Source organism: Mobula hypostoma, chromosome 3 (genome assembly GCF_963921235.1).
Source record: "Mobula hypostoma chromosome 3, sMobHyp1.1, whole genome shotgun sequence".
Classification (NCBI taxonomy): Eukaryota; Metazoa; Chordata; class Chondrichthyes; order Myliobatiformes; family Myliobatidae; genus Mobula; species Mobula hypostoma.
In genome coordinates, this window is record NC_086099.1 from 103151347 (window position 1) to 103177649 (window position 26303).

A 26303-nucleotide genomic window follows, 5' to 3' on the forward strand; every position below is an offset into this window, starting at 1 on the left:
GGAACCCACTTCAACAAACCACCACCCATAGAGTAAAGATGAACATTTAACCCAATCTGTTTTTCTTCTTTCAACCTAGTTGAATCTATAAGTAAATTTTCCCAGACTGCTATTTCACACAGTATCTTCCAACATTTAACTCTGAATCATTGCCCTGTAATGTGCATTATCAATTCTTAATAAACCAAAGCCTAATTTTAGCAAATGCAAAATTAGGCTTAATAAAATCATATTTGTCAGACGAGCTGAAGATGAGAACTGTCAATCTCTGAGAAGTACATTGAACCACACATACAAATAGTGGGATGGCAGACTGGTGCAGCTGGAAGAGCAGCTCCAACAACCGAGGTTCAGTCCTGAGCCCATACTGACAACGTAGAACATAGAATAGTAGGGTTTGTAAGTTCTCCCTTTGACCATGGGGGTTTCCCTCCAGGAACTCCCATTTCTTCCCACATGTTAAACACATAGGAGTGGTCGATTATTTGAGCACTCTAAGTTGTACCAATTGTATAGGTACGTGGCAGTTTCATAGAACACAGAACAGAACAGCACAGGATTACATCCTTCAGTGGCATTAATGCCTTGGCCTGCCCAAGGTAGTCTTCTCAAATCCAGGGGGAGTTGATGAGTGTATGGTACAAAAACTGAGTGCCCGATGCCTGGTGTGGACTGAGCGGACTGAGGGAACCTGCTTCTGTGAAGTGTAACACAATGACAGATAGAAACATGAGAAGTTCTGCAGATGCTGGAGCAGCACACACAAAATGCTGCAGGAACTCAGCTGATCAGGCAGCATCTATGGAAAAGAGTACAGTCCACATATCAGGATGAAACCCTTCGGCAGGACTGGACAGAAAATAAGGTGTTGTTTCTCCACTCTCAGGGCGGCCTCATTGTGGCACAAGAGGAGACCATGGACCAACACATTGGAACGGGAATTGGAATTAAAATGTTAGGCCACCAGCAAGTTCTGCTTTTGGCAGATGGAGTGGAAGTGCTTAGCTATGACAAATATACTTGATTAAATATTGATAAATGTTTTACTTATTATTGAATGCTCTTAGTGTTTAGGATTTGTTTAGTATTTAATTTTTTTTTAAGAAAATGAAACCTTTATTTGATTTTTCATTATTTCTGAATGTCAGAGAGATCACAACTAAACGGATGGTAAGGTCGTCCATGGTCTTTCAACCGATGGAGTTGAATTTCAACCAATTCGATGGAGTTACATTGCACAAGACCACAACACTACACCATGTCCCAATTACAACAATCAGGACAATTCAGTCGTAAAGTTGAACCCGATGGATTTGCAAAAGTTCAGTTCTTGCCTGCTACCCAGATCTGTGGTGTGCCTGGGTGACACACTGGGCACGAAAAACCAAGATACCAACAGGTTGGTCGCCATCAGACACATATTCAAATAACTGATCTGTGTCTCTGCAGAATGGGTTTGAAATTAGGTGCTGGTACTTCTACAGTCACATGTTTCCCATTAAAGATGCCCAATAATTTGGAAAATCCATTCACTATTAGCTCTCCTCTGGATACTACTGAATTGATTCAACCAAGACTACTGTGACCAAGGAAAAGAGTTTCACCTGATTGTCACATGTGCAGAGAAACGTGTGATTTACATCAAAAATCTCCGCGAGATTTGAGCTGAGCAGCCTTCAAGTGTGGGAACACATCCAGTGTCCACAACTCATGAACCCTAACCATGTGTCTTTGGAATGTGGGAGGTAACTGGAGTACCCAGAGGAAGCCCACACATCGTGGAGAGAGTGTGCAGACTCGTTACAGGCGAAACTGGGAACTGAACCCCGATCCAACAGTTGGCGCTGTAATAGCATTACGCTAACTCCTATGCTACAGTGTGACCCCCAAAAAAGCAACTTGGTGAAGAAGCAGTGTACTAGGTGAAATACTTAGCAAGTAGTCTAAAACCAAACACAAGAGATGCTGGAAATCCAAGCAACACACACACAAAATGCTGAAGCAACTCAGCAGGCCAGGCAGCATCAATGGAAAAGAGTAAACTGTCGATGTTTCAGGTTGAGACCCTTCATCAGTAGTCTAAATATATTGTCTTTCCAACAGCTTGACTCCAAACCCATCCACGGCTAATTACATATTTTTTAAACCGAACTGTACTTTGCAAGATCAAAAAGATTAATTGACTAATTACACTTCAGTTATATTTTGACAATAAACAGAGGGACATTTTAAGTGTAGCTGAAATCTACTTAAAGTTTCAACTGGCAAAAGTTAATCACAACTATAAGTCACCAGTAAGCCTGCACTGTTTCCAGCTTGGCTTTGTTGAGTAGGCTGGCTTTCCCCAGTGCCAACTTGGTTTTCTTGCTTTAGTCAGCCTGGCTTTGTTTCCAGCCCTGTATGCTGAATGATATATCCAGACAAAAGGGTTGTATTGGATGGAAAGAGAAGCAAGTAACTGCTCATGAGTTGCTGCACAAATGTGGGATTCCTGTCGGCTGAGGCCTTACTCAAACTCTCAAGTATTTTCTGGGATATAAAAATGGGTCCTGAATCAGAATCAGAATCAGGTTTATTATCTCTAGCATGTGACGTGAAATTTGTTAACTTAGCAGCAGCAGTTCAATGCAATACATAATATAGAAGAGAGAAAAAAAATTAAAAATAAATAATAAATAAAATAAATTTTAAATAAATAGTTAGTTAGTTGATCAATTAATCAATTGATGTCCTAATATATATTAGGAACAAGCCCACAATGGCACATTACCAGGACTAGGTATCACATATTATGAATAAATGAGCTAGGAATTTGCAGGCTCCTCCAATCTTGTTGTAGGGTTTGGGGACGTACCTGCCTCTATGACCTGAAGAGCTATGCTGGCTGGAGTCAGAGCCTTGTGCTTTGGCTATTGGTGGAACTCCCAACCATGCCAAAGAGTAGAGGCCAGACTAAGAGTAGTCCACCGGTCCTCCAGGATCAGGGGTTCAGCTCAGGACTAACAACCCTGACAAGTCAAAAAAAAATTGTTCCGGAAACAGCAATGAAGAATCCCTCTAATATCTGTGTGTAAAAGTACTGAGGTCCCTGAACCACACCTGGGACACAATAGAGAAGATGGCCAAGGATAGACAGAGATAGGGAACCTAAATTGCTGCCCTAAGCACCAATAGCATAATGGGCAATAAGTAAGAAAAAAAATTAAAACTGTGCTAAATTTTTTAAAATGTGCATTTGGGAAATAGTTAAGGTTTCGGCCCGAAACATCGACTGTACTCTTTTCCTAGATGCTGCCTGGCCTGCTGAGTTCCTCCTGCCTGGCCTGCTGAGTTCCTCCAGCATTTTCTGTGAGTTACTTCCTGGACACGTTTCATTTAGCAAATCAATCCATTTTTTTCCTCATTAAATGTGTTTCACCAAGACTAGTTATTGCTTATGTTTAGAACTGCTATCACCATTCAAACACCTGGCATTTGATTGTATTTCTGAGCATAGTGTCAATTTCATGGTACCCACCTCTGCGCCTTGCTCTTCATGAACACAGTAACTAGTCACCAGCACACATTCAGGACAGCATTTTCCAGGCAAATGCAGCAATTCTTCATCCTACAGATGATTACAAAGATTTACTCAAATCAGGTAATTACCACAATCACCAGTGTTTGTAAATACAGACTTACTAGGGTGTACATTAATGTATATATTAGGCCCTGGGTTCTGGTACCTCTGCTTCACCACTGCAGTAAGAGGTTAGTATGTTGGGTAGGATTGTCATTAGCATATAGACAGCAGTTTACAGCAGCAGCCCAAATTAAACTAGATTAACTCATTCTTTGGACATGCAGAGATACAATAAGAAATGCAGGATGACTTCACAGTGGAGTTTTAATTGCTGAACAAATGCCCTGTTCTCTTCTGGAGGGGTTGGGAGTGTCAATAGAGAACAGGCCCTTCATTATACAATTCTGAAAAGATAAGGTAGTAAAAATCCTTAAAGTCATCCATGGTTGACCAAGTGTGTGAAATGGTAATGCGATCAATAAAAGACATAATATTGCTAATGAGCAAGTTCAAAAGGACTCTACATGACTGCACCTTACATCCTAATTGCATGTTCTAATGATACTTTTATCCAGCAACTCAAGGATTACTCTACTCATTTAAATATTTTAGGGATTCATTCATCGGTGTACTTCAAAGACTCAGTAGTTTTCTAAGTCTAACATAAGAAGTTAAAGGCACAATATCCTCTGTGTGAGAACACCAAGGGACCATGAATCGTTTGCTGTGTAAGAATAATTGACACCATTCTTATAATTACTGGGCATGCAGTGCCTTTGTTAGTAATAAATAACGTTTATTATTCTAAGTTGTTTCCTCCCTTCTTCTGTGCACAAGACGATACTAAAACAAAGTAATTCAGAAGTCTACCCACATTAGTTCCATGATGTGAAGATAATTGTCAACCACTGAACTCAGCATCTTACTATTTCTATAAGAGGTCATTCAAATTGAAAGAATCAGAGCCACACCATCATTTTTCAACAAGACAGGCAGAGGGAGCTCCTTACCCACAAGCACTCCACCCTGGCACACTCTGCTGTTTGGCAGAGTACCTGTCCTTTCTCGCACATACAGAACTCGCAGCCAGTCATATTCCACATCTCTCCATGGTACCTGATGACACCTTCATACTGGCAATGTCCTTTCCCAAGCACACATTCCTCACAGCAACGTCCAAATCTTTTGACTTTACTCTGCCCCTGTAGATATAAAAATATTGGTATAGGATATCAAAGTTAGATTCCTTTGGCATCTTGAGGAGATTTCAAAATGCAGGGAGAAGGATGGGGGGGGGTGGGGTAGGATTTAGAAAGAATAGATCTGAGCAACTGGAAGACCAAGTGATTCCAAGTTGAATGAAGGCTCCTCCTTGAGTACCAAACCAAAGCTAAGGTGCAAAGAAGAGGAAACCAGGAATCAAAAAGAGCAGAGATCAGAAAGAGTAAGAAATCAGAGGCTGGTGAGATTGAAGACAGGGACTGACTTTGACTGATGCCAGCTTTTATAACTGGAAAGAGATATATCTTCTCCATCTTCACCAAGTAATACAGAAAAAGCATTAATCTGCTTGAGCTTGCAAACTTCAAGATTTTTTAAGCTATTCAAATTTTCCAGGGCCCAAGAAATTCTTCAGGCAAGAAATAAGTCCAGAGCTGTTGAAATCTGAGACATTCTATCATTTCAATTCACCAAACATAGCTGAATGCTTTGGCTTTGTGAAGACTCTTTTATTTTGTCACATATATGATAACTTGAAAATGTATTCCAGCTAAGTTTCCTTTTAATACATACAGTATAAAACTAATTTTTGTTAATGGATTTTAAATTTATGAATGGATAGAAAAATGCTCACATTAAATTTGACTATTTGATATTCTGACAGAGCAAAAATGCCTTTTGGACAAGTTTTAATCTCTTTAGTTAATTGCTGATCATTATTATATTGTAATACTTATGTGATAACGTAATCTCAATATATTCTAGCTATTGTTTTAGAGCTGCCATATTGCACAGTATTGAGTATATTTGGAAGCCACCAGGAAGCATTTAAAATTGTTACATCCAGTAAATTCTGTATACCAATTGATGATAATCTAGCACTAAGAAATGGAAGGTACTGCTGATTATGACTTGCATTACCCATCTATTTGCATCTATTTAAAAGTATTAGTTTTAATATAGTGATGAAAAATGATAGAACAGGTCCACAGATCGGAGTTCTAAACTCGAGCAGGACTAATTTTTGGATAATTATCAGGGAACGGCACAAATGGCAAATGTGAGGCTTTTAAGCATGTGATATGTGATTTGTTCCTGTTAGGGTGAAGGGTAAACATGGAACATTTAGGGAATCTTGGCTGACAAGAGATATTGAGGGTCTGGTCAAGAAAAAGAGGGAAGTATACAATACAATTAGCAGATTGGAAATGAGTGAATCACTTGATGACTATAACAAGATTCAGAAAACTCTTAGGGAAATCAGAAGAGCAAAGAGAAGATATGAGATAGAACTGCAGGTAAGGTTAAGGTAAATCCCAAGAGGTTCCATGAGTAAAAGAAAGGGTCTGGGGGAATGGGTCAGGAGAGGGTAGGTCCTTTTTGAGATCAGCAGGGCTAACTATGATGAGCCACAGGATATTTGTGACTTACAATGAATAATTCGCCTCAGTTTTTACTGAAGAAAAAATCATGGTTGTTAAGAGATAAGGGAAACAAGAGGAGACGTTTTGGAGAACATTCATATTACTGGGATAGGTATTGGCAGCCTTGCAACACACTACGGTAAATAAATCCACAGGGCCTGATGAGTACATCATCAAACTTTGTGGAAGGCAAGAGAAGAAGCTACAGAGGCTCCTGTGGTGATGTTTGCTTTATTGTTAGCCACTGGTGCAGTTGCTGAAGGCTGGAAGGTGGCTAATCTCATTCTGTTATTTATGAAAGGTAGCAAGGACAAGTGAGGAAGCTACAAACCAATCAGCCTGACATCAGTGGGGAAGTTACCGAAGGGAATCCTGAGGGACAGGATCTACCAACATTTGGATGGGCAGAGTCTGATTAGAAGGAGTCAGTATGGTTTTGTGTGTGAAAAGTTATTGCACACATTTTAGACTTATACTACGTATGGTAGGGAACGACAGAGTGTAAAAGAACAGAGGGATTTAGAGGTACAATGCACAGTTTGGTGAAAGTGGTGACACAGGTAGACAAGATAACAAAAAGGTATTTAGCACACTGGCATTCATCAGTCAAGGCATTGGATATAGCAGTTTGGGCATTATGTTGCAGTTGTACAAGTTGTTGGTGAGGATTCACTTGAAGTATGGTGTGTAGTTTTGGTTACCCTGTTATAGGAAAGACACAGTTAAACCACAAAGAGCACAGAAAACATTTATGAGGATGTTGCCATGCCTAGAGGGCCTAAATCATAGGGGGAGGTTGGCTACGCTATTCTTTATTCCTTGGAGTGTTGGGGAGTGAGGGACTATCTTAAAGAAGCACTTAAAGTTTGAGAGGCATACTGTAGTTAAGGTGGATGGTAGCAGTCTTTTCCATAGGGTAGGGGAGTTCAAAACAAGGAGGCACGAGATAGAGTGAGAGGGGAAGGATTTTAAAAGGATCTGAGGAACAGGTTTTCCACACAGAGGCTGCTGAGCATTTGGAATGAGTTGCCAGAAGAAGCGGTTAAGGCAGGTAAGATAGTATCATTTAAGAGGGATATGGAGTAATGGAGCTTGGAGGGACATGGTCCAAACGTAAGAAATTGGGACTAGCTGGACGGGCACAGTGGTTGGCATAGAATGTTTGGGATGAAAGGCCTGCATCCTTGCTGTAGTGCCCAAGACTCAGACTCTAAAATGTACCTATGCATTAAAGCCCTAATCAGAAAAAAACAAGAATATTAGAAAGAATGACAAATTTTCCTCCCCTTACGTATTTCAAACGTTTGCGTAAAAATTACTTTCCCTTTTATTCTTCAAACTCTTGGGTTTGTTCAACACATGAGTGAAACAAGATTAGTAAAACAGTTAAGTGGGTTGAATTGTAGCATTTCCTTGTGCCTTACACCTCACCAAACTCACAAACTTCTCCAAAATCAAACAGGCACACCAATCTGAAGTTACCACCCAAACTCTCAAAGTCATAGCATTTGTAATTACTGGACAGGTGAGGGCATGGAATGTTTTGGAAACCCTCAATAGGCCCATCTGCTAGGTTAGCCATATCAAACGACAGGTGGGAGCGTTTAAAGCTGTTCACAGCCAAAACATGTCCCTCAATTGTTATGACAAATCCTTCCGCTATGCACCCTGCAAAACATATCACTGCATGATGTAAAGGTGAAGATTGCTTAATGTCATTTAACCATTGTTTCCTATAGAAAACCCCCAAGTACAGTAGTCAATTGATATTGCTGCTCTTACCTATGATTACCAGATTGAAGCACATATTTGTCTTTTGTTCAAGTACCTGTCAAGGTTGGTGAGCTTTAGACCAGATTCCCTCTAGAGGATCTCAACCTTGTCATGGTTTGGAGGCTTGCATGCCTCAATGACTTGGACAGCTATGCTGTTTAGAGTCAGGGCTTTATGCTTTGGCTCTTGGTAGGGTCACCCATGCCAAACAGGTCAAAGGATAGAGGCCAGACCAAGAGTGGTCCACTGGTCTGGTCCTCCAGGTTTGGAGGTCCAGCTCAGGGCTAAAAACTCAGACAGGTATAACAAAATTATACGGAAACAACAATGAAGAATCCTTCTCCGGCTGAGTGTCACAGTATTCCTGGGTCTCCACCCGGGATTAGCATGACTAACGGTAGTGAAAACTGAGAGGTAGCTACCGACATGATGGAGGAAGCCCTGAACACCACCAGAGATGGAGGACATTCACTGCTGCCCTAATCACCAGAAGCATAATGGGCAGTAAGACAGACCAGATTCCAGAAGATTAGCAACTACAATTCAACTCTTCACATTAATGAAAACTCCTTGAATAGAAAATGCCAGAAACACTCAGCAAGTCATGCAGCAAACGTGAAGAGGAAAGCAGGCTGCTTTATCATTCCACAGATGCTCTGCCCCGATGAGTTGTTCCAACACCTTGTCTTTTTGTTCCAGACTTCCAGCATCTGCTATCTATTTTTGCTTTTTACCAGATACACAGTAATCAACTGAGTTGTTCATGCATATGTGGGAGAAAGCTTTAGCAGCTGAAGTACAAGGACATGATTGAAAAACACTGACTTCTCAGAATCAAAGTCTAGATAGCAGCAATTTAAATAGAACAACATTCACTGAATGTTGGAGCTGGCTATTCATTTATGAAACCGATCTGATCTCAACCCATCTCAGGTTCAATTAGTTCATTTTTAGTTACTAATGAATGCACCCAAAGGAAACATAGAGTTAACAGCATAAAGGACGTATATTTAAATTGCTATATTTCAGGGCCTAGGACCAACTCCCAGAAGTGCATTGAAGTGGGAGGTCTCTGACACAGCTGCTGCAGGTTTTAGCAGAAGCTTAAATGATGTCAGTGAGATTTGTATTGGAGCTAATTACCAAGAAGCACATCTGGGGAGGCAGCACACTTCTCTTCCACATACCACTTAGAAGAGATCTTTGTTAGACTAGCTCACTCGCATAAATATCGAACTGTACTGACACCTACAAAAATAGTCTGGGGGATGTGCAAATGCATGCCAGATGTCACATAGTGGGATTGCATGCCGTAAATCCTGGAAAGCTTTCGAATGAGCACATCTGACTCTCCTGAACTCAGGTGAAATAACACTAAAATCTACTCAGTAATGTCACTAAAATGTCACACTTTTTTCCTCGAGGACAGCAACCTGCCATTACCTTTTCACAAGTCAGTGCTGGGCACACCTGCGTAAAACATCTTATTTCACCACGGTCACATATGCAGCTGGTGCATTCATCCTTTTCCCATTGGTCACCATGCTGCAAAACAAAGAACGGCTTATCAAGAGAGATACTCAACCTTTTTTTCACCAGACCCCCTGTAGTATAATTACACTGAATGGAATGAATTATCTGGCAATTAGGGTGTTAATGATTTCTTTACTTGCTCCCAATTGAAAAGCAACTAGTTGAATGTAATATAAGATATTTTAGATTCTTTTTCTAACATATACCTCCAAAAGTGTTTATAAACATCTGAGTTGTGACATTTTTAATCATTGTATTGGCCTCTCCAGGTCCAACAAATGGTGCAAATGTCTGTCCTAAACATTTTTTTCTTGTGATTGCAGGATCCTGTTGGACATTGGTAATACAAAATACTACATCCAGTTCACTGGTTCACTGGGGAGACTTATGGTTGGTTGGTAGCGCAGTGAGATCAGCGCCGGGCTCGAGAACAGAGGTTCCCGAGTTTGATTCAGTGACAGACCGCTCCCGAGCGCGCTTTCCATCCGTGCCAGGTTGATGTCAAGCGCACAACTTGGCCTTGTAAAATAATACTGCGAAATGTCTGTGCGAGGATTGGCGCCCCACACAGCCTTCCGATCCGCCCCTTGTACGGCATGAAAATGCCCGACGCTGGCCTCTCAGGTATGAGTCAACGTCATCGTCATCATCATCACTGAAGCTGTGTGGCCTCCATTATTGTGCGCTTCAGGCCCTCAAGCCGCACAGTCGCCTGTTACAGCTACGCAAAGAAGGAGGCATCAGACGTGGTGGGAAGGGGAGTGGGGTGGCGGGGGGGGGAGGGCGGAGACAGAAGTGTGATGGGCACGCTGGAATCTGTGCTGGGTTGGGAATTGGCCCCTGAAGGCTGGCTCTCTCTTTGATGCTGTTTCCCAATGTTCGCCCCCGGAAGACAAGCTGGAATGCCTTCATCTGCGGCTGATGTAGCATGAGATAAGGAACTGCTACATGCTTGTTCTTGCAGAGTCATGGCTATTTGTTACTGTACGTACTGTGTTTTGTACTTTAGCCCAGGAGGAACACTGTTTCGATTACCTGTATACATGAGTGTGGTTGAATGACAATTAAGCTTGAACTTGATACTTGCATTGCTGCAATATCATTCCAGTTAGTTATATCAAAATGTTCTAGTTTACAAGAGTGATGTTCATTAAAAACTGCTTCCTTAAATAATCTGGCATTTCTCCAGAGCATAATTAGCAGTGAAGATTGTTTCCAATAAAATGCCTGAATACATGAAAGAACCTCTTTAAAAAAAAATTTAATAGTTTGTAGCATCATAGGATTCTACTCTGGACACAGAATGATGAGAGTTATCGCAATATTTTGCATCTGAGTGGTGTCGTAGCAACAACCTTGCGCTCAATGCCAGTAAAACTAAAGAGCTGACAGTGGACTCAGGAAGGGTAAGACAAGAGAACGTAAACTCATCCTCATAGAGAGATCGAAAGTGGAGTGAGTGAAGAATTTCAAATTCCTGGGTGACAATATCTCTGAGGACCTAACCTGGCCGCAACATATTGATGCAACTGTAAAGAAGGCAAGACATCAGCTCGGCTATATTTCATTAGGGGTTTGTCAACTAAAACACTTGAAAACTTCCACATATATACCGTGGAGAGCATTGTGACTGGCTGCATCACTGTCTGGTATGGGGGGATGGGAGAGCTACTACACAGGATTGAAATACAGTGCAGAAACTTGTAAAATTATCTCCATCATGGCTACTCTCCTCCGTAGTACACACGACACCTTCAAGGAGCAGTGCATCAGGAAGGCGACGTCCATCATTAAGGAACCCCAGCACCCAGGGCATTCTCTATTCCCATTGTTACAGTACAGAAGTATGAAAGCACACACCTAGCAATTCAGGAACACCTTTCCCTCTGCCATTCAATTTCTAAATGGACATTAAGCCCATGAACACTACCTCCATTATATTTTGACTTCTTATTTAAACTTAATTATTTAAGGTTCATATAAATAATTATTGTAACTCAGTTTTTTTCTATATTTATCATGTTTCCATTGTACTCCTGCTGTAAAGACAACAAATTTCACGATATATGCTGGTGGTATTAAACCTGATTCTGATTCTTATTCAAATTAGACTGGCGAACATAGCATCAAAGTGACAAAAGGCTACACTCGAAAGGACACCTTCAGACACAATTCTGGAAAAGCTGTGCACTTCACAAGTGCACTAGTAAACATTTTAAGGGATGTGTAGGAAGCTAACTAACTTAGAAAAGGCATGCACACAGCCTTTAAAACAGAAACAAAACTGACAAACTGCTATTCCATGCAATTAACTTGCTGCAAAGTTCACGGCTAAATCAGAAACCTGGAAATCAATTGAAATGAAATTAACTTTGAAGATCTGCCTGAAATCACACAGCAAATGTTTCAGCCAGGGTTGAAAAGCAACTAGTTCCTATTGAATATATTATACAAGCTAAGGTAAAGGAACTTGTACAAAAATTTTTTTAAATCAGGTTCTAACCACTGTTAAAGTAGCAGACAAAGCTGCAAGAAATCAAAGACTGGTTTGTCGTGTTGTCTGACTTGGAAGTGGGCCCATGAACATAAAGCCAAAACTTGCAGTTCATCTTCAAGGTTACCTTGTACTCCTTCCCCGCCAATGAACAGGATTTTGGCAGACAGTCAGGACAGCACTTTCCAACCTGCAATACCACATCTTCATCCTACAGTTGGCAGAGACAAAAAATAATAATAAGCAGCCGTAGATGGATATACGACTGATAATAATTTCATTTATTAATATTTAAATTCTAAATGACAATAACAGGAATTTCAGACAATTACATTCAGATTGAAGTTGTGACTGTTGATTAATTAAGAAAAATTTTGGCTTCGCCTCTATCAATCCTGCTAATGCAGGTTCCAATCTAAGCAAAAATTCTTTACTCTAATCATTCTGCTTTACATTGGAAAGCTTGTTCATAAATGTATTTTTATAATCACCAATCTCATTTTATTCTGCAGATTAACACTGACACTTTAGACCAGAGCATTATGTTCGGGGTAATTCAGCTCTCTATTTGGCAGTAGGAAGTAGATCTCCTCCTCTCATTTCCTTTGTATTAATGTCAGTTAATGACTCATGCATCAATAGACAACTCATTTGTATTCTATATAAATTCCATGAGAGCAAATTTTATTTCTGATCTCAAAAATTTTCAGTCCTGATTTATTAATTCATTAAAAGACAATTTCTGTAACCTAAGCAACTGTAACATGGGGTTGTCTGTCCTGTGATTTTAATTTTCTGTGGACTTCTCTTCTTTGTCCACCATAAACTTAGTGAAGTTTTCAGAAGCCTTGTGAGCATTAATGCTGTTTGGATTCAGAAGATTTTTAACATTCCATCCTGCAAAATTCTTGTTAAGTATCAATTTAATTAGAATTTTTATGTTACTATGCTATATTTTTGTGTTGTCATACTTCTCTTATGAGAACAGTGCAAGTAGTTCACCTTTTCAAGATACTGTGGAGATTTCTGAGGGGTGTCTGTGTCATTCAGAGAAAATGGCATTTAGAGAAAAGTAGCCATCATGGCCAGCAGTAAACCTATAAAATTATTTATAAATTAAGGAGAAGGAAGAGCCAGAATTTACATGTGCAACATTTCAACCAATTGAATTCCAGTGGAACATTCATTTACGTTCAGTGCACGTCTCAGAATTGTCATTTTTTTTTTATGGTGATCTAATGGGTAAAATGTGCCAGTGCAAATCCAAAAGGGCTAAAGGTAAGGAAAAAATTAATACCTGCAGGGTCGATGTTAACTATGGACCAGAACTTGTTGATCACATCAAACTCCAACACTCTGGTCATTCACTAATGCAGCATGACCTTTCTGAAATCTACCAGGTCAGCTTGAAGACCGAAGTAGTCCTGATGCTGCACGATATTTATTATATACTCCCATCACAGGACTGGAATGGAGCAAGTACAGTTTTTGAAGCTGCGGAAGAATCTTTGAATAGCTACCACGCCACATCATTCTTCCCAATCACCTATTTTTACTTCTGACAAAAATAACTTTGTAATATTCAAAACTATTCCAAACTATTAAAAATCAAAAAATAGCTAATACTTTTAAAAGTAAAACTACTAAAATATTTAAATATTTATCATGCTTTAAAATTGTTTTTAAGAAAACTAAGTTAATTAAAGATTATAAATCCCCTAATACTGCATACCTCTTAGCCAGTCTCTCTACTGAGATAAGTTGCTATTCCTGAACCAGAACTTCATGGCCAAAGTATCTGGAAATTACAGCCAACTTACAAGAAAGATTCTGTAAAGAGCCCTGGGTTATAACACTTGGCTAAATTCCACCCAAGTGTGCTGCAAACAGTAATTGCAAACTTACAGGAGGAAAGTTTCAGAATACACTATGTGGCAGTAAGATAGAATAACTGAAATTTATTATGGAAAAGAATTTGCAAAGGATAATAATTTCTCAATTCACCCTTATTATCTTCTTTCCTACTATACAGGTCAATTACAAGTTATTTTGGAATACTGAATGAATTCCAAGGTGCTATCTGTGCACAGTCAAAAAAGCTAGCCCATCAAATTTTTCATTCTGACAGTCCATGTAGAAATTGGGCTGGCATTGATTCCTCCTAACTTATTAAATCAGCCAAGAATAACCAACAGTTGCAGATAATACTGGGAAGAAGAGAAAACCTTCATAGGGTTCTCACTGACACTTCACCTCAACACCAACTGCTGGAACAGACTGTTTTAAAAAAGACATGAAATACCATTACAACTCGACATTATTCATCTGCTACAAATATTGGTACCAAGGTAACAACAATAGTCTAACATTTGTTAACTTTTAATTACTACTTGGTCATGTTACATAACTGAATACAAAGTTATTGTTTACCTTAAGTACATTTTGCCCTGAAAATTACTATATTGGATTTATTTCCTGTCTGGTGATACCAGAGCAACAATGCTGACTTTATTTTGAAGGCATTATGTTACTTTCCAGCGTTAATGATGTTCGGTATAAAGCCCCTCTCCTGAATTTGACTTGATGACTCCAGAACAATGCAGTATCATTTGACTTAGCCAACTAAAAACTAGGTTTTTAAAATATATATATTCTTTAGACCAATTTTTGTTTATCATATATACTAATGATCTGGATGATGGGGTGGTAAATTGGATTAGTAAGTATGCAGATGATACTAAGATAGGTGGCATTGTGGATAATGAAGTAGGTTTTCAAAGCTTGCAGTGAGATTTAGACCAGTTAGAAGAGTGGGCTGAAAGATGGCAAATGGAGTTTAATGCTGAAAAATGTGAGGTGCTACATTTTGGTAGGGCTAATCAAAACAGGACATACATGGTAAATGGTAGGACATTGAAGAATGCAGTAGAACAGAGGGATCTAGGAATAATGGTGCATAGTTCCCTGAAGGTGGAATCTCATGTGGATAGGGTGGTGAAGAAAGCTTTTGATATGCTGGCCTTTATAAATCAGAGCATTTAGTATAGGAGTTGGGATGTAATGTTGAAATTGTATAAGGCATTGGTAAGGCCAAATTTGGAGTATTGTGTACAGTTCTGGTCACCAAATTATAGGAAAGATGTCAATAAAATTGAGAGAGTACAGAGGAGGTCTACTAAAATGTTGCCTGGGTTTCATCTCCTAAATTACAGAGAAAGTTTGAACAAGTTAGGTCTTTATTTTTTGTAGCATAGAAGGTTGAGAGGGGATTTGATAGAGGTGTTTAAAATTATGAGGGGGATTGATAGAGTTGACGTGGATATGCTTTTTCCATTGAGAGTGGGGGAGATTCAAACAAGAGGACATGAGTTGAGAGTTAAAGGGCAAAAGTTTAGGAGTAACATGAGGGGGAACTTCTTTACTCAGAGAGTGGTAGCTGTGTGGGACGAGCTTCCAGCAGAAGTGGTTGAGGCAGTTTCGATGATGTCGTTTAAAGTTAAATTGGATAGATATATGGACAGGAAGGGAATGGAAGGTTATGGACCGAGTGCAGGTCGGTGGGACTAGGTGAGAGTAGGAGCTCGCCATGGACTAGAAGGGCCAAGATGGCCTGTTTCCGTGCTGTAATTGTTATATGTTATTTAATTTTCACTTAGATGTTATTTACCACTATGCAAAGATGAACTCAATAGTATGAATACGGTAAATGCAAGTGGTTTATGTAAAAGTTTATGCAAACTTCCTTTATTTTAAAAGAAAATCAACAAACTCCAAAAGAAACACTTCATAAAGACAAGCAGCAACCTAATAAATGGTGCTAGTGGGGAAAACAAATTAGGCTTTATTTTTAAATCCAAATCACACAAAAGTATGCTTTTCTAAAGTACTGAAAACTCCCCCGGTACGCAGCTCAGCATAGACAATCTATGTACTGATTTAACTATAACCATGGTGAATCATAGCTATCTAATACTGATTTTTCCAGTTGTTTTAGAATTAGGGGACATTTATGAAACATATGGACCTTTATAAATATAAACTACACAAGACTGAATCTCTCACAAAGGAAACATTCCTACATACAACTGTTATTCCTTTCAACAGGAGGAATTAGTTACTTTATAACCACAGTTTAAAAGTCTTCTCCCTCTTTTGGCATCAAGCATTCCTTTAGCTGTATGCTTCATTCATTATCACTAATGGCATTGCAGATCAGAAAGATTGAGGAGGAGATCCATTTATGTGTGCCTCAGCTGCTCCTCCTTCCTTTACTAACCTTGGTCTCCCACCTACTCCAACTGAAGACACAAGTCTTCACTGAGTGCACTCCCTCATTCAAAACAGCCTTTTCTAATGAAGCTGTTCAAAACTGCATTGGAAACATATTCTGGCTGTGGGATGACACCATTTAAAATTCACAATAATAAGGATGATTTCTGAAATTAACTTAAAAAACTGTCTTGTCAAGTGAGAGGGAGTTTAGAAGTGAGCCTGTACAAATCAATAGAAGCATCTACTTTTGTTACGAATGGTTCCACTTCCAAGTAGAATCAAATACATTTTTAAATGACCTAGTGTACTGCTGATATGAGAAATATTTAACTATGGCACTAGGATGTAAGAGGGAATCTCCATTATTTCGGCAGCTTAACAAAGGTCAGTTTTACTTTGCAATTTCTTTACTCAGTTCATAATCTACTTTCAAAAGACGAGAAACAAAATGTGTTGCAGATTTTAATAAAGCAGTTAATTCATAACCCTAATAATATAACCAAAGTTTAAAGTACATTTATGTCACCATATACAACCCTGCGATTCAACTTCTTGTGGGAATACTCAGTAAATCCAAGAACCATAATAGAATCAGTGAAACACTGGACCCAACAGGGTGGAAAAACAACCAGTATGCAAAAGGCATCAAACTGTGCAAATACCACAGAGAAAATAGTAATAAAAAATAAATAATCAAGAAATATCAAGAATGTGAGATGAAGAATCCTTAAAAATGAGTCTATTCATTGTGGGAACAATTCAGTGATGGGGCGAGAGAAGTTGAGTGATGCTATACCCAGTGGTTCAAGAGCCCAATACTAGAGGGGTAGTACCTGCAACTGAATGTGGTGGTATGGAGGGTTGCAGATGTTGTTCCCTTATTCAAGGAAGGGAATAGAGATAGCCCAGGAAATTACAGACCAGTGAGTCTTACTTCAGCGGTTGGTAAGTTGATGGAGAAGATCCTGAGAGGCAGGATTTATGAACATTTGGAGAGGCATAATATGATTAGGAGTACTCCGCATGGCTTTGTCAAAGGCAGGTCGTGCCTTATGAGCCTGATTGAATTTTTTGAGAATGTAACTAAAAACATTGATTAGGGTAGAGCCGCAGATGTAGTGTATATGGATTTTAGCAAGGCATTTGATAAGGTACCCCATGCAAGGCTTATTGAGAAAGTAAGGAGGCATGGTATCCAAGGGGACACTGCCTTATGGATCCAGAATTGGCTTGCCCACAGAAGGCAAAGAGTGGTTTTAGACGGGCCATATTCTGCATGGAGGCTGGTGACCAGTGGTGTGCCTCAGGGATCTGTTCTGGGACCCCTGCTCTTTGTAATTTTTATAAATGACCTGGATGAGGAAGCGGAGGGATGGGTTAGTAAATTTGCTGACGACACAAAGGTTGGGGGTGTTGTGGATAATGTGGAGGGCTGTCAATTACAGCGGACATTGAAAGGATGCAAAACTGGACTGAGAAGTGGCAGATGGAGTTCAACCCAGATAAGTGTAAGGTGGTTCATTTTGGTAGGTCAAAAATGATGGTTGAATACAGCATTAATGGCAAGACTCTTGGCAGAGTGGAGGATCAGGGGGATCTTGGAGTCCCAGTCCATAGGACACTCAAAGCTGCTACGCAAGTTGACTCTGTGGTTAAGAAGGCATATGGAGCATTGGCCTTCATCAATCGTGGGATTGAGTTTAACAGCCGAGAAGTAATGTTGCAGCTATATAGGACCGTGGTCAGACCCCACTTGGAGAACTGTGCTCAGTTCTGGTCGCCTCACTACAGGAAGGATGTGGAAACCATAGAAAGGGTGTACAGGAGATTTACTAGGATGTTACCTAGTAAATATTTTGGGTCAAGACCCTTCTTCAGGACTGGAAAGGAAGAGAAGTCAGAATAGGTGGGGGGTGGAGGTACAGGCGACAGATGATCGGTGAAATGGGGAGGCGGGAGGGGTGAAGTAACAAGCTGGGAAGTCAATTGCTGAAAGTGATAAAGGGCTGGAGAAGGCGGAATCTGACAGGAAAGGACAGAAAGCCGTGGTAGAAAGGGAAGGGGGAGGAGCACCAGAGGGAGGTGATTGGCAGGTAAGGAGACAAGGTGAGAGTGGGAACCAGGAATGGAAAATGGTGGTGGGGGGGGCAATTCCTGGAAATTTGAGAAATTGCTGTTCATGCTATCAGTTTGCAGGCTACTTGGACAGAATATAATGTGTTGCTCCTGCACCCTGTGTCTGAATCTGGTATTTACAGCAAAATTTAAAGCTGCTGACCCTCTCCACCTTTTATTCCCTGATGAGAACTGGCTCATGGACCACCTGTTTTCTCCCTCTGAAGTTCATAGTCAGCTCTCTTGGTCTTGCTGACATTGAGTACGAGGTTGTTGTTGTGGAATTACTCAGCCAGATTTTTAATCTCCCTCCTATATGCTGATTCATCACCACCTTCAATTCGGTCAACTGCATCAGCAAACTTAAACATGGCACTGGAGCTGTGCTTAGCCACACAGTTGTAAGTGTAAAGCAAAAAGAGTAGGGGGCTATACACACAGCCTTGTGTTAATGTAGCTAAGAACGCAGATTTCACCAATCTCTCAAAACACTTTATTACAGTGGAAGTAAATGTGAATGGATGATCATCATTGAGGCACGTTACCATCTACTTCTTCGGCACCAATAGGACTGAGGCCTGCTTGAAACAGGAGGGTACCTCCGACTGCCAAAGTGAGAGCTTAAAGATCTCAGTGAACACTCCAGCCAGTTGATCAGCACAGGTCCCAAGTACTCCATCACGTACCCATCTGGACAAGATGCTTTCCATGGATTCACCTTCTTGAAGGATGCTCTCACATCAGCTGGAGACACTGAAATTACAAGGTCATTGGGAACTCTGGGAGTTTGAGATGGCTCCTCTGTGCTGAGAAGGTCAAAGTGAGCATAGAAAGCATTGAGCTCATCTGGAAGCAAAGCACTATTGTCACCTATGTCACTTGATTTAACTCTGTAAGAGGTGATAGCATTCAAGCCCTGCCACAATTGTCAAGCATCTTTCATTGATTCAAGTTTAGTCTGGAATTGCCACTTCATCCATGAGAAGGCTTTCCTGGATCATACCTGGACTTCTTGTATCTTATTTCGTAGCCAGACCCAAGTGCCTCTGATGTGGCCCTTAGCAGACTGCAGATCTCCTATTTCATCTCGGGCTTCTGGCTGGGGAAGACTGTGAATGATTCTGCAGGGATATACTCACGAGAGGCTCAGTCATGAAAGGCTTCACGGAAGACTGGCTTTACCTAGTTTTTACTCACAAATCTAAATCTAACCTTCTAAGACTGGCATCCTACCTCAATTCTGAGCTGCCACCTCAGGCTGAACAACAAATATAGATTCATAACATGTACACTGACTGCGCTGACTTCCCACTTGATGTCACTGAAATCTTGTTCCTTTACCTTCAAAATATTTCTCTATCCCAAATTCTCCCTCTCAACAGCTGAAAACTCGATGTAACTTTTTTTTCTTAATTAGGTCAAGGCTAGAATTCTCCAGCAACATTTTTGTGGCCTGCGCTACTTCCAGCCTTGAGAGACTACTAAACGTAGAGTGTTCATACTCCAAGGTGTGTTCCAGCTTCATGTCAATCCTTGCAAAGCTTGATGGGTTTTCTATGGACATAATATTTCATTCAAATTGCTGGTTCTTCTCAAGTTATCTTCTCAGGTAGTACAAAACTTGGCCAACCAGTTTGTTGACTCTCAAGCTGCCTTCACCGCATACCTAAAGCCCTCTTCCTCTTTCAACGCGTTCACCTGGTAACACCTCTTTCCTAGTTAATCTCTCTCCCTGACTACCCACTCATTTTCACCATTAGGTAATATGCCAAGGTATCTGCAAATTAGGAATTTTAATTTACTCAGCTCTCAATGGATCTTGTCTTAAGAAGATTCAGAATGTTTTGCAAACATACTTACCAAAACTAACATTCAGAGAAAAACATCAAAAGGTTATATTTTAAAAATTGAATAGACAACAGTGATTGATTGTACATAACCATGGCCAAGACATTGCTGGCTGCACATTTTCCAACAACGCACTCCAGGCTAATCTTCTTTGATTGCTAATTGGAAAGCTGCTAAATGCAATGAAATTTGTTCTGTGCAATTAAAGGCTACTTTCTGACGCAATTTGGTTTTTTTTCTAGCCCTTCACCAATGAAAGCAAGCAGGCACAAAAGCTTTATTGCAGCTTCTCTCTTGAAAGTGACAGGCCCCAGAAATTAAGATTTCACAGAGATGCTGAGTCAGTTACTGACCAGTTTAAAAAAAAGAAAAGACCCAGAGTGCAGTTTATATTTGGAACCGGTTCGAAGATTTAAAAAAATTGGTCTTTGATTCCTACGCAAAACGTGTTCCGCTTCTGGACCAGAAACACTGTCCTTCCAAATTGAATGTTTACAAGTTCCAGCCTAAATAAAATGGATCAGTGAGACACAGATGACAAGCAGCAGGTCACCAAGAATGAGAGGGAAGAAAATTGACTAGATCTGGTAATGAAATGCTGGGCAGGTTGCAGCTTGGTCTATCCCTGTAGTAGATACAACACAGATGGCTTGACCATGAACATCAATGTAGAAAGTCTGGTGGCTCCATGTTATTATCTACAGAGATACATTTCTTATGTACAGTACAACAGCATGCCACTCACCCCTTTACAATATACTGGCTGGCATTCTGCAGTATAGCATTGTGCTTCACCATTGTTGCAGACACACTTTGAACAGGCAGTCAGTTTCCAATCTTCACCATCCCGGTACACTCTTCCCTCAAACAAACATGAACCTGTTCAGAAAAACAAGTGATACAAGTCAATGAGTAATGAAAAATAGCATTTGAAAAAAGGGCAGCACAGTAGTGTAGTGGTTGGCACAATGCTTTGCAGTACAGGTGACCCAGGTTCAATTACTGCCGCTACACGTAAGAAGTTTGTATGTTCTCCCCATGACCGCATGGGCTTCCTCCTGGTGCTCTGGTTTCCTCCCACAGACCAAAGACGTACCGTTTGATAGGTTAATTGGTTATTGTAAACTGTCCCCTGATTAGGCTAGGATTAAACTTGGGGGGGGGGACTTGGGGGGGGGGGGGAATTACTGGACAGTGTGGCTCCAAGGGCAAGAAGAACCTATTCTACGCTGTACCTCAATAAAATAAAATTTGTTTCATCCTATTGTCTTGACTATACATGAGCACTTTACAGTCTGACTACTTGACCCAAACATGACTGAATGCAGGTGGTCAGGTCAGCTGATTGATCTGATCAAACATTTGGGTTCAGGCTGGGTTGGATATGGGAACCAGGTGCAGCACATCATTCAAGTTAAGATTATTTATTTATTTCATATTACCATGGGTATCCTCTGCTTTTGATCAATGGCAGTACATGTGCAACTAAAACAATCTTATCCTCGGCTTATTCGCAAATGGCTCTGAATCTAGTTGCATCAGGTTGGGTCAGCCATGAAAATAATATACAGAACTGGGTTTACATGGGGTCAGGCCACATGATCAGGTTGGGTCAGCCATGAAAATAACATACAGAACTGGGTTTACATGGGGTCAGGCCACATGATCAGGTTTTGGTCAGCCATGAAAAATAATATACAGAACTGGGTTTACATGGGGTCAGGCCACATGATCAGGTTGGGTCAGCCATGAAAAATAATATACAGAACTGGGTTTACATGGGGTCAGGCCACATGATCAGGTTGGGTCAGCCATGAAAAATAATATACAGAACTGGGTTTACATGGGGTCAGGCCAAATGATCAGGTTTTGGTCAGTCCAGCTTTTACTTTACAAACACACCTCAGCCTAACGAAGACATTTCCATTTAAAAAAAAGAACTGAAACTAGAATGAAAATTAAGTTTGTGTTTAAACAGCAACTTAATTGTTTATGATTGTATGAATGTTATCAGTTGACGGCAGCTGATTTGCACGCAGCAAGCAGCAAGATCCAATGATAAAAAATAAGACAGAAAACCAGTGAATGTCTTTGACTGATGATTTTGGCTAAGGAAAGTAGGTAGGATGGCTGTGAGAAGCTGCTGGATATTAAGGACACATTATGAGCACATTTAAAGGCACATTTCATATAAAAGGTGCATTTAAACAGAGAACATTACAACAGAGTAGGCTTTTTAGCCCATGATATTGTGCTGACCTTTAACCTATTCTAAGATCAATCTAACCCTTTTCTCCTATACAGCCCTCCACTGGTACATTATCCATGTGCCTTTCTCAGTGTTTCTTTAATGTATCTGCCTCTACCACCTGACCGAGTGTATTCCACACACCCACCTCTATGTAAAGAAGTTACCTCTGATATCCCCTCCATACATTCTTCCAATTATCTTAAAATTATTGCCCCTTGTATTTGTCACTTCCACCCTGGGAAAATGTCTCTGACTATCCACTCTATCTATGCCTCTTATCCTCTTGCGCACCTCTCACCCAACTTTGCTCCAAAGAGATAAGCCAGAGCTTGCGCAACCCATCTTCCTAAATGCCCCCCAGTCCAGGCAGCATCTTGGTAACTCTCCTCAGCACTCTGTCTGAATCTTTCACACCCTTCTGACAAGAGAACAAATATACCAAGTGTGGTCCAACCAAGGTTTCATAGAGATGTAACATTACCTCGTGGATCTTGAACTCAATCCCCTGACAAACACACCATACATCTTTACAATCCTATCGACCTGCACAGCAAATCTGAGGGAACGATGTATGTAGACACCAAGATCCTTTTGTTTCTCCACACTGTCAAGAATCCTGCCACTAACCCTGTGTTGTGCTTTCAAATTTGAATTTCCAAAGTGCGTCACTTCACACTTCTCCAGGTTGAACTCCAACTGCCATTTCTCATCCCAGCTCTGCATCTTGTCAATGTCCCGTTGCAACCTAAATCAACCCTCCAAATTATTCAAAACCCCACCGACCTTTGTGTCATCTGCAAACTTGCTAACCCACCCTTCCACTTCATCATCAAAGTCACTTATAAAAATCACAAACAGCAGGAGTCCTAGAACAGATCCCGGCGGACACCACTGATCATTGACCCCCAGGCAGAATACTCTCCATCTACTACCACCCTCTACCTTCCATAGGCCCTTTAGGTCACCTCTGAGCCCTTAGGTCACATATAAAGACATTTTTCACATACAAATGAACAAGGTTCTGAGACTTCACTTTAATGCATTGACGAAAAGCTGCAACCTTGAGCAATGGAGCATTCCCTCTGCACGGCACAAACATATCAATCTAGATTAGGGGATCAGGTTACAGAGGCGGGTGGGGGATGAGTTAGCTCAGCAGAAGACGTATTAACTCAGTGGCGAGAGTATCATTAAACGAGCTAACCTGACTCTCATAGGCTAAAACAACAATATCAAAATGCTTATTCTGTTGACAATATTTCATGCAACTATTTTCTTTCAATTAACTTTTTACCAATTAATCATGAATAAATTAACAAAGTAAAACAAACATCATGACAATTAACCCATCAAAACATTAAGGTAATGCAAGCAGAAATATTTGATTTGTCACCTCCGGTCTTGACACATTTTGGGCAGCATTCTCCAGGTGGAGTGTTCATAGTCTCTCCTTTCCCACAAGAAATGGAGGGACAATATTTTAAGCTACATTTAACTTGCTTATTGGTACAGGAACAAACAATACAATCTGTACTCATCCATTCGGTGTCATCCTGCAAAAACATCAGTAACAAAAGCATTGTTACTCTTTAAGTTACACTTATTTTTCATTTGGTTAAAACAATAGACATTATATTTCTGCATTTAGTTCAGACTTCTTGTTAAAGTCCTGAGCACCTACCCAAAGCCTACAATTTATCAAATAGCTGGTCATTAGAGCAGATAAGCAGAGTATCATTCATCCCAACTCAGTCTCAGGATTGTCCAGTGGAAGTATCCATTGCAGATTCTTATTTACTTCCTGAGGTTAAATGAACAATTCCATGTGGAAACTTATTCTGGTCATAAGCATGATACTCAACCACTTGCATTTCCCTCCTAATATCTCTTCCAAGATAAGCACTCTCTGTTGTATCAGGTATGTGTTTACGTCACTTTATTGTAGTCTACCGCAACCTTAGACCTCTGCTGCTGAAATTCTTAATGCTTTTCTCATCGCCAGATCTGTTTATTCCTGTGTTCTTATTGGCCTGCCTTCATCCTCCATTAACTCAGCTTACACACTCACCACCCTGTCCCCATATCACTGGAAACCAAGACCTATCAAACCTACCAATACTGTCATGTCCTATATCCCCATCCTTCACATTACCTGCTGTAAAACGCAGTTGTTGTCACGATTGAGAATGGTACCTTCTAAGGTATGAGTCTTGAAAATGTACAGATATTAAAGCATTCTGCTGATCTGAGTCTCAGAGGCATAAAGATTAATGACTGTGAGAGGGGGTGAAGGGAGGGAGGGAAAGGGATGAACTGCTTATTTACAAGATAAGTATGACTGGATACAAACAAGATATTGTTAAATATCATAGATAACCCTAGAGCAGAATCCAATTTCCAATTCCCCATGACAATAACTCTTACCCCATGAATCTGTCCTTCATAGTCACAGAAGTTATGTGTCCTCAAAGCACACTCAGGGCAGCAATTATTTGGATTTATTTTGAAGATTTCCCCCTTAAAATGGGAAGAGTAAAACAACAGTTGTTAAATATTTCACATGAAATCTAAAATTTTTAAACTTATAAATTAAGATAAAAGTTGTTTAACATTATCTGTAGCAAAAGTATTTTGTTTACCTTGCTTTTACGAGACATTCATGATAACATCTGCTATTCTCATTAAACAATGTATGTAAAATGCCACCCTCTGGCTAAAGAAGCATAGATATTTTGGGGGTGTTACGAAGCTGGAGATAATGTGAATGCACTTGTTAATTAAAAGCCAAATCTAGTTAATGTCCATGGGACTGAAGATTATTCATGCAGCAAGCTATCAAATAAAGGATACAATGAAGGAGACCAGCTGGAAATGCATTGTAACTGGCAGACATAAAGTTCAAAGTAAATTTTATTATCAAAGTACATACATGTCACCATATACAACCCAGAGATCCATTTTCCTGTGGGCGTACTCAGAAAACCTATAGAATAGTAACTATGACAGGATCAATGACAGATCAACCAGAGTGCAGAAAACAACAAACTGCAAATGCAAATATAAATAAATAGCAATAAATAATGAGAAGATAAGATAATGAGATAAAGAGTCCTTAACATGGGATCATTGGCAGTTGGAACATTTCAAAGATGGGGCAAGTGAGTGTAGTTATCCCTTTTTATTGAAGAGCCTGATGGTTGAGAGATGGTAACTGTTCTTGACCCTGGTGGTGTGAGCCTTGAGGCTCTTGTACCTTCTACCTGAGGGCATCAGTGAGAAGACAGCATGACCAGGGTGGTGGGGATCTCTGATGATGGATGCGGCTTTCCCACAACAGCATTTTAATGGTTGGGAGGGCCTTGCCCTTGAATACTGGGCCAAATCCACTACCTTTTGTAGAATTTTGTAGATTTGAAGATAACAAAAGTGTGAATGAGGATTTCAGAGGGAGGTAATGAGGAGATAAAATATCAAAGGCAAGAAAGAGCTCCAACTCTGTTGCAAGTTCACATGATATTTGCCTTGGGGGAATACTATCATGTTGGTAATTCAACAGCAGCCACAACTCCAAGGACCCATCAACTTGAAATTATTTACAATGACTTAAATTGAAACTCTCTTTACCTAATCCAACATTAAAATCATCAGTCTGTAAAGTCAAAGTCAAGTTTATTTTCATATGCACAAGTGTAATAAAGACTTACTTGCAATAGCATCAGACACTTGATATTCACAAGAAAAACATAAATTAAACAAAACTTATACAGAATTTTTACAAGTACACAATTAGCAGAAATGAGTCCACTGTAG

General features: G+C 40.1%; 1 protein-coding gene across 5 annotated transcripts in view; it reads right to left on the reverse strand.

Annotated features, from left to right (window-relative positions):
* Nucleotides 1-26303, reverse strand: part of fras1 (Fraser extracellular matrix complex subunit 1) — a 594524-nt gene that overhangs the window by 348841 nt on the left and 219380 nt on the right. For all 5 annotated transcript variants that reach the window (XM_063043539.1, XM_063043540.1, XM_063043536.1 and 2 more), the window contains exons 4-10: nucleotides 24918-25010; nucleotides 23887-24046; nucleotides 20988-21121; nucleotides 12135-12218; nucleotides 9424-9525; nucleotides 4573-4764; nucleotides 3518-3607 (exon numbers count right to left, since the gene is read on the reverse strand). In XM_063043539.1, coding sequence (XP_062899609.1) covers nucleotides 3518-3607; nucleotides 4573-4764; nucleotides 9424-9525; nucleotides 12135-12218; nucleotides 20988-21121; nucleotides 23887-24046; nucleotides 24918-25010 — 855 coding nt within the window. The remainder of the gene's footprint in view (nucleotides 1-3517; nucleotides 3608-4572; nucleotides 4765-9423; nucleotides 9526-12134; nucleotides 12219-20987; nucleotides 21122-23886; nucleotides 24047-24917; nucleotides 25011-26303) is intronic.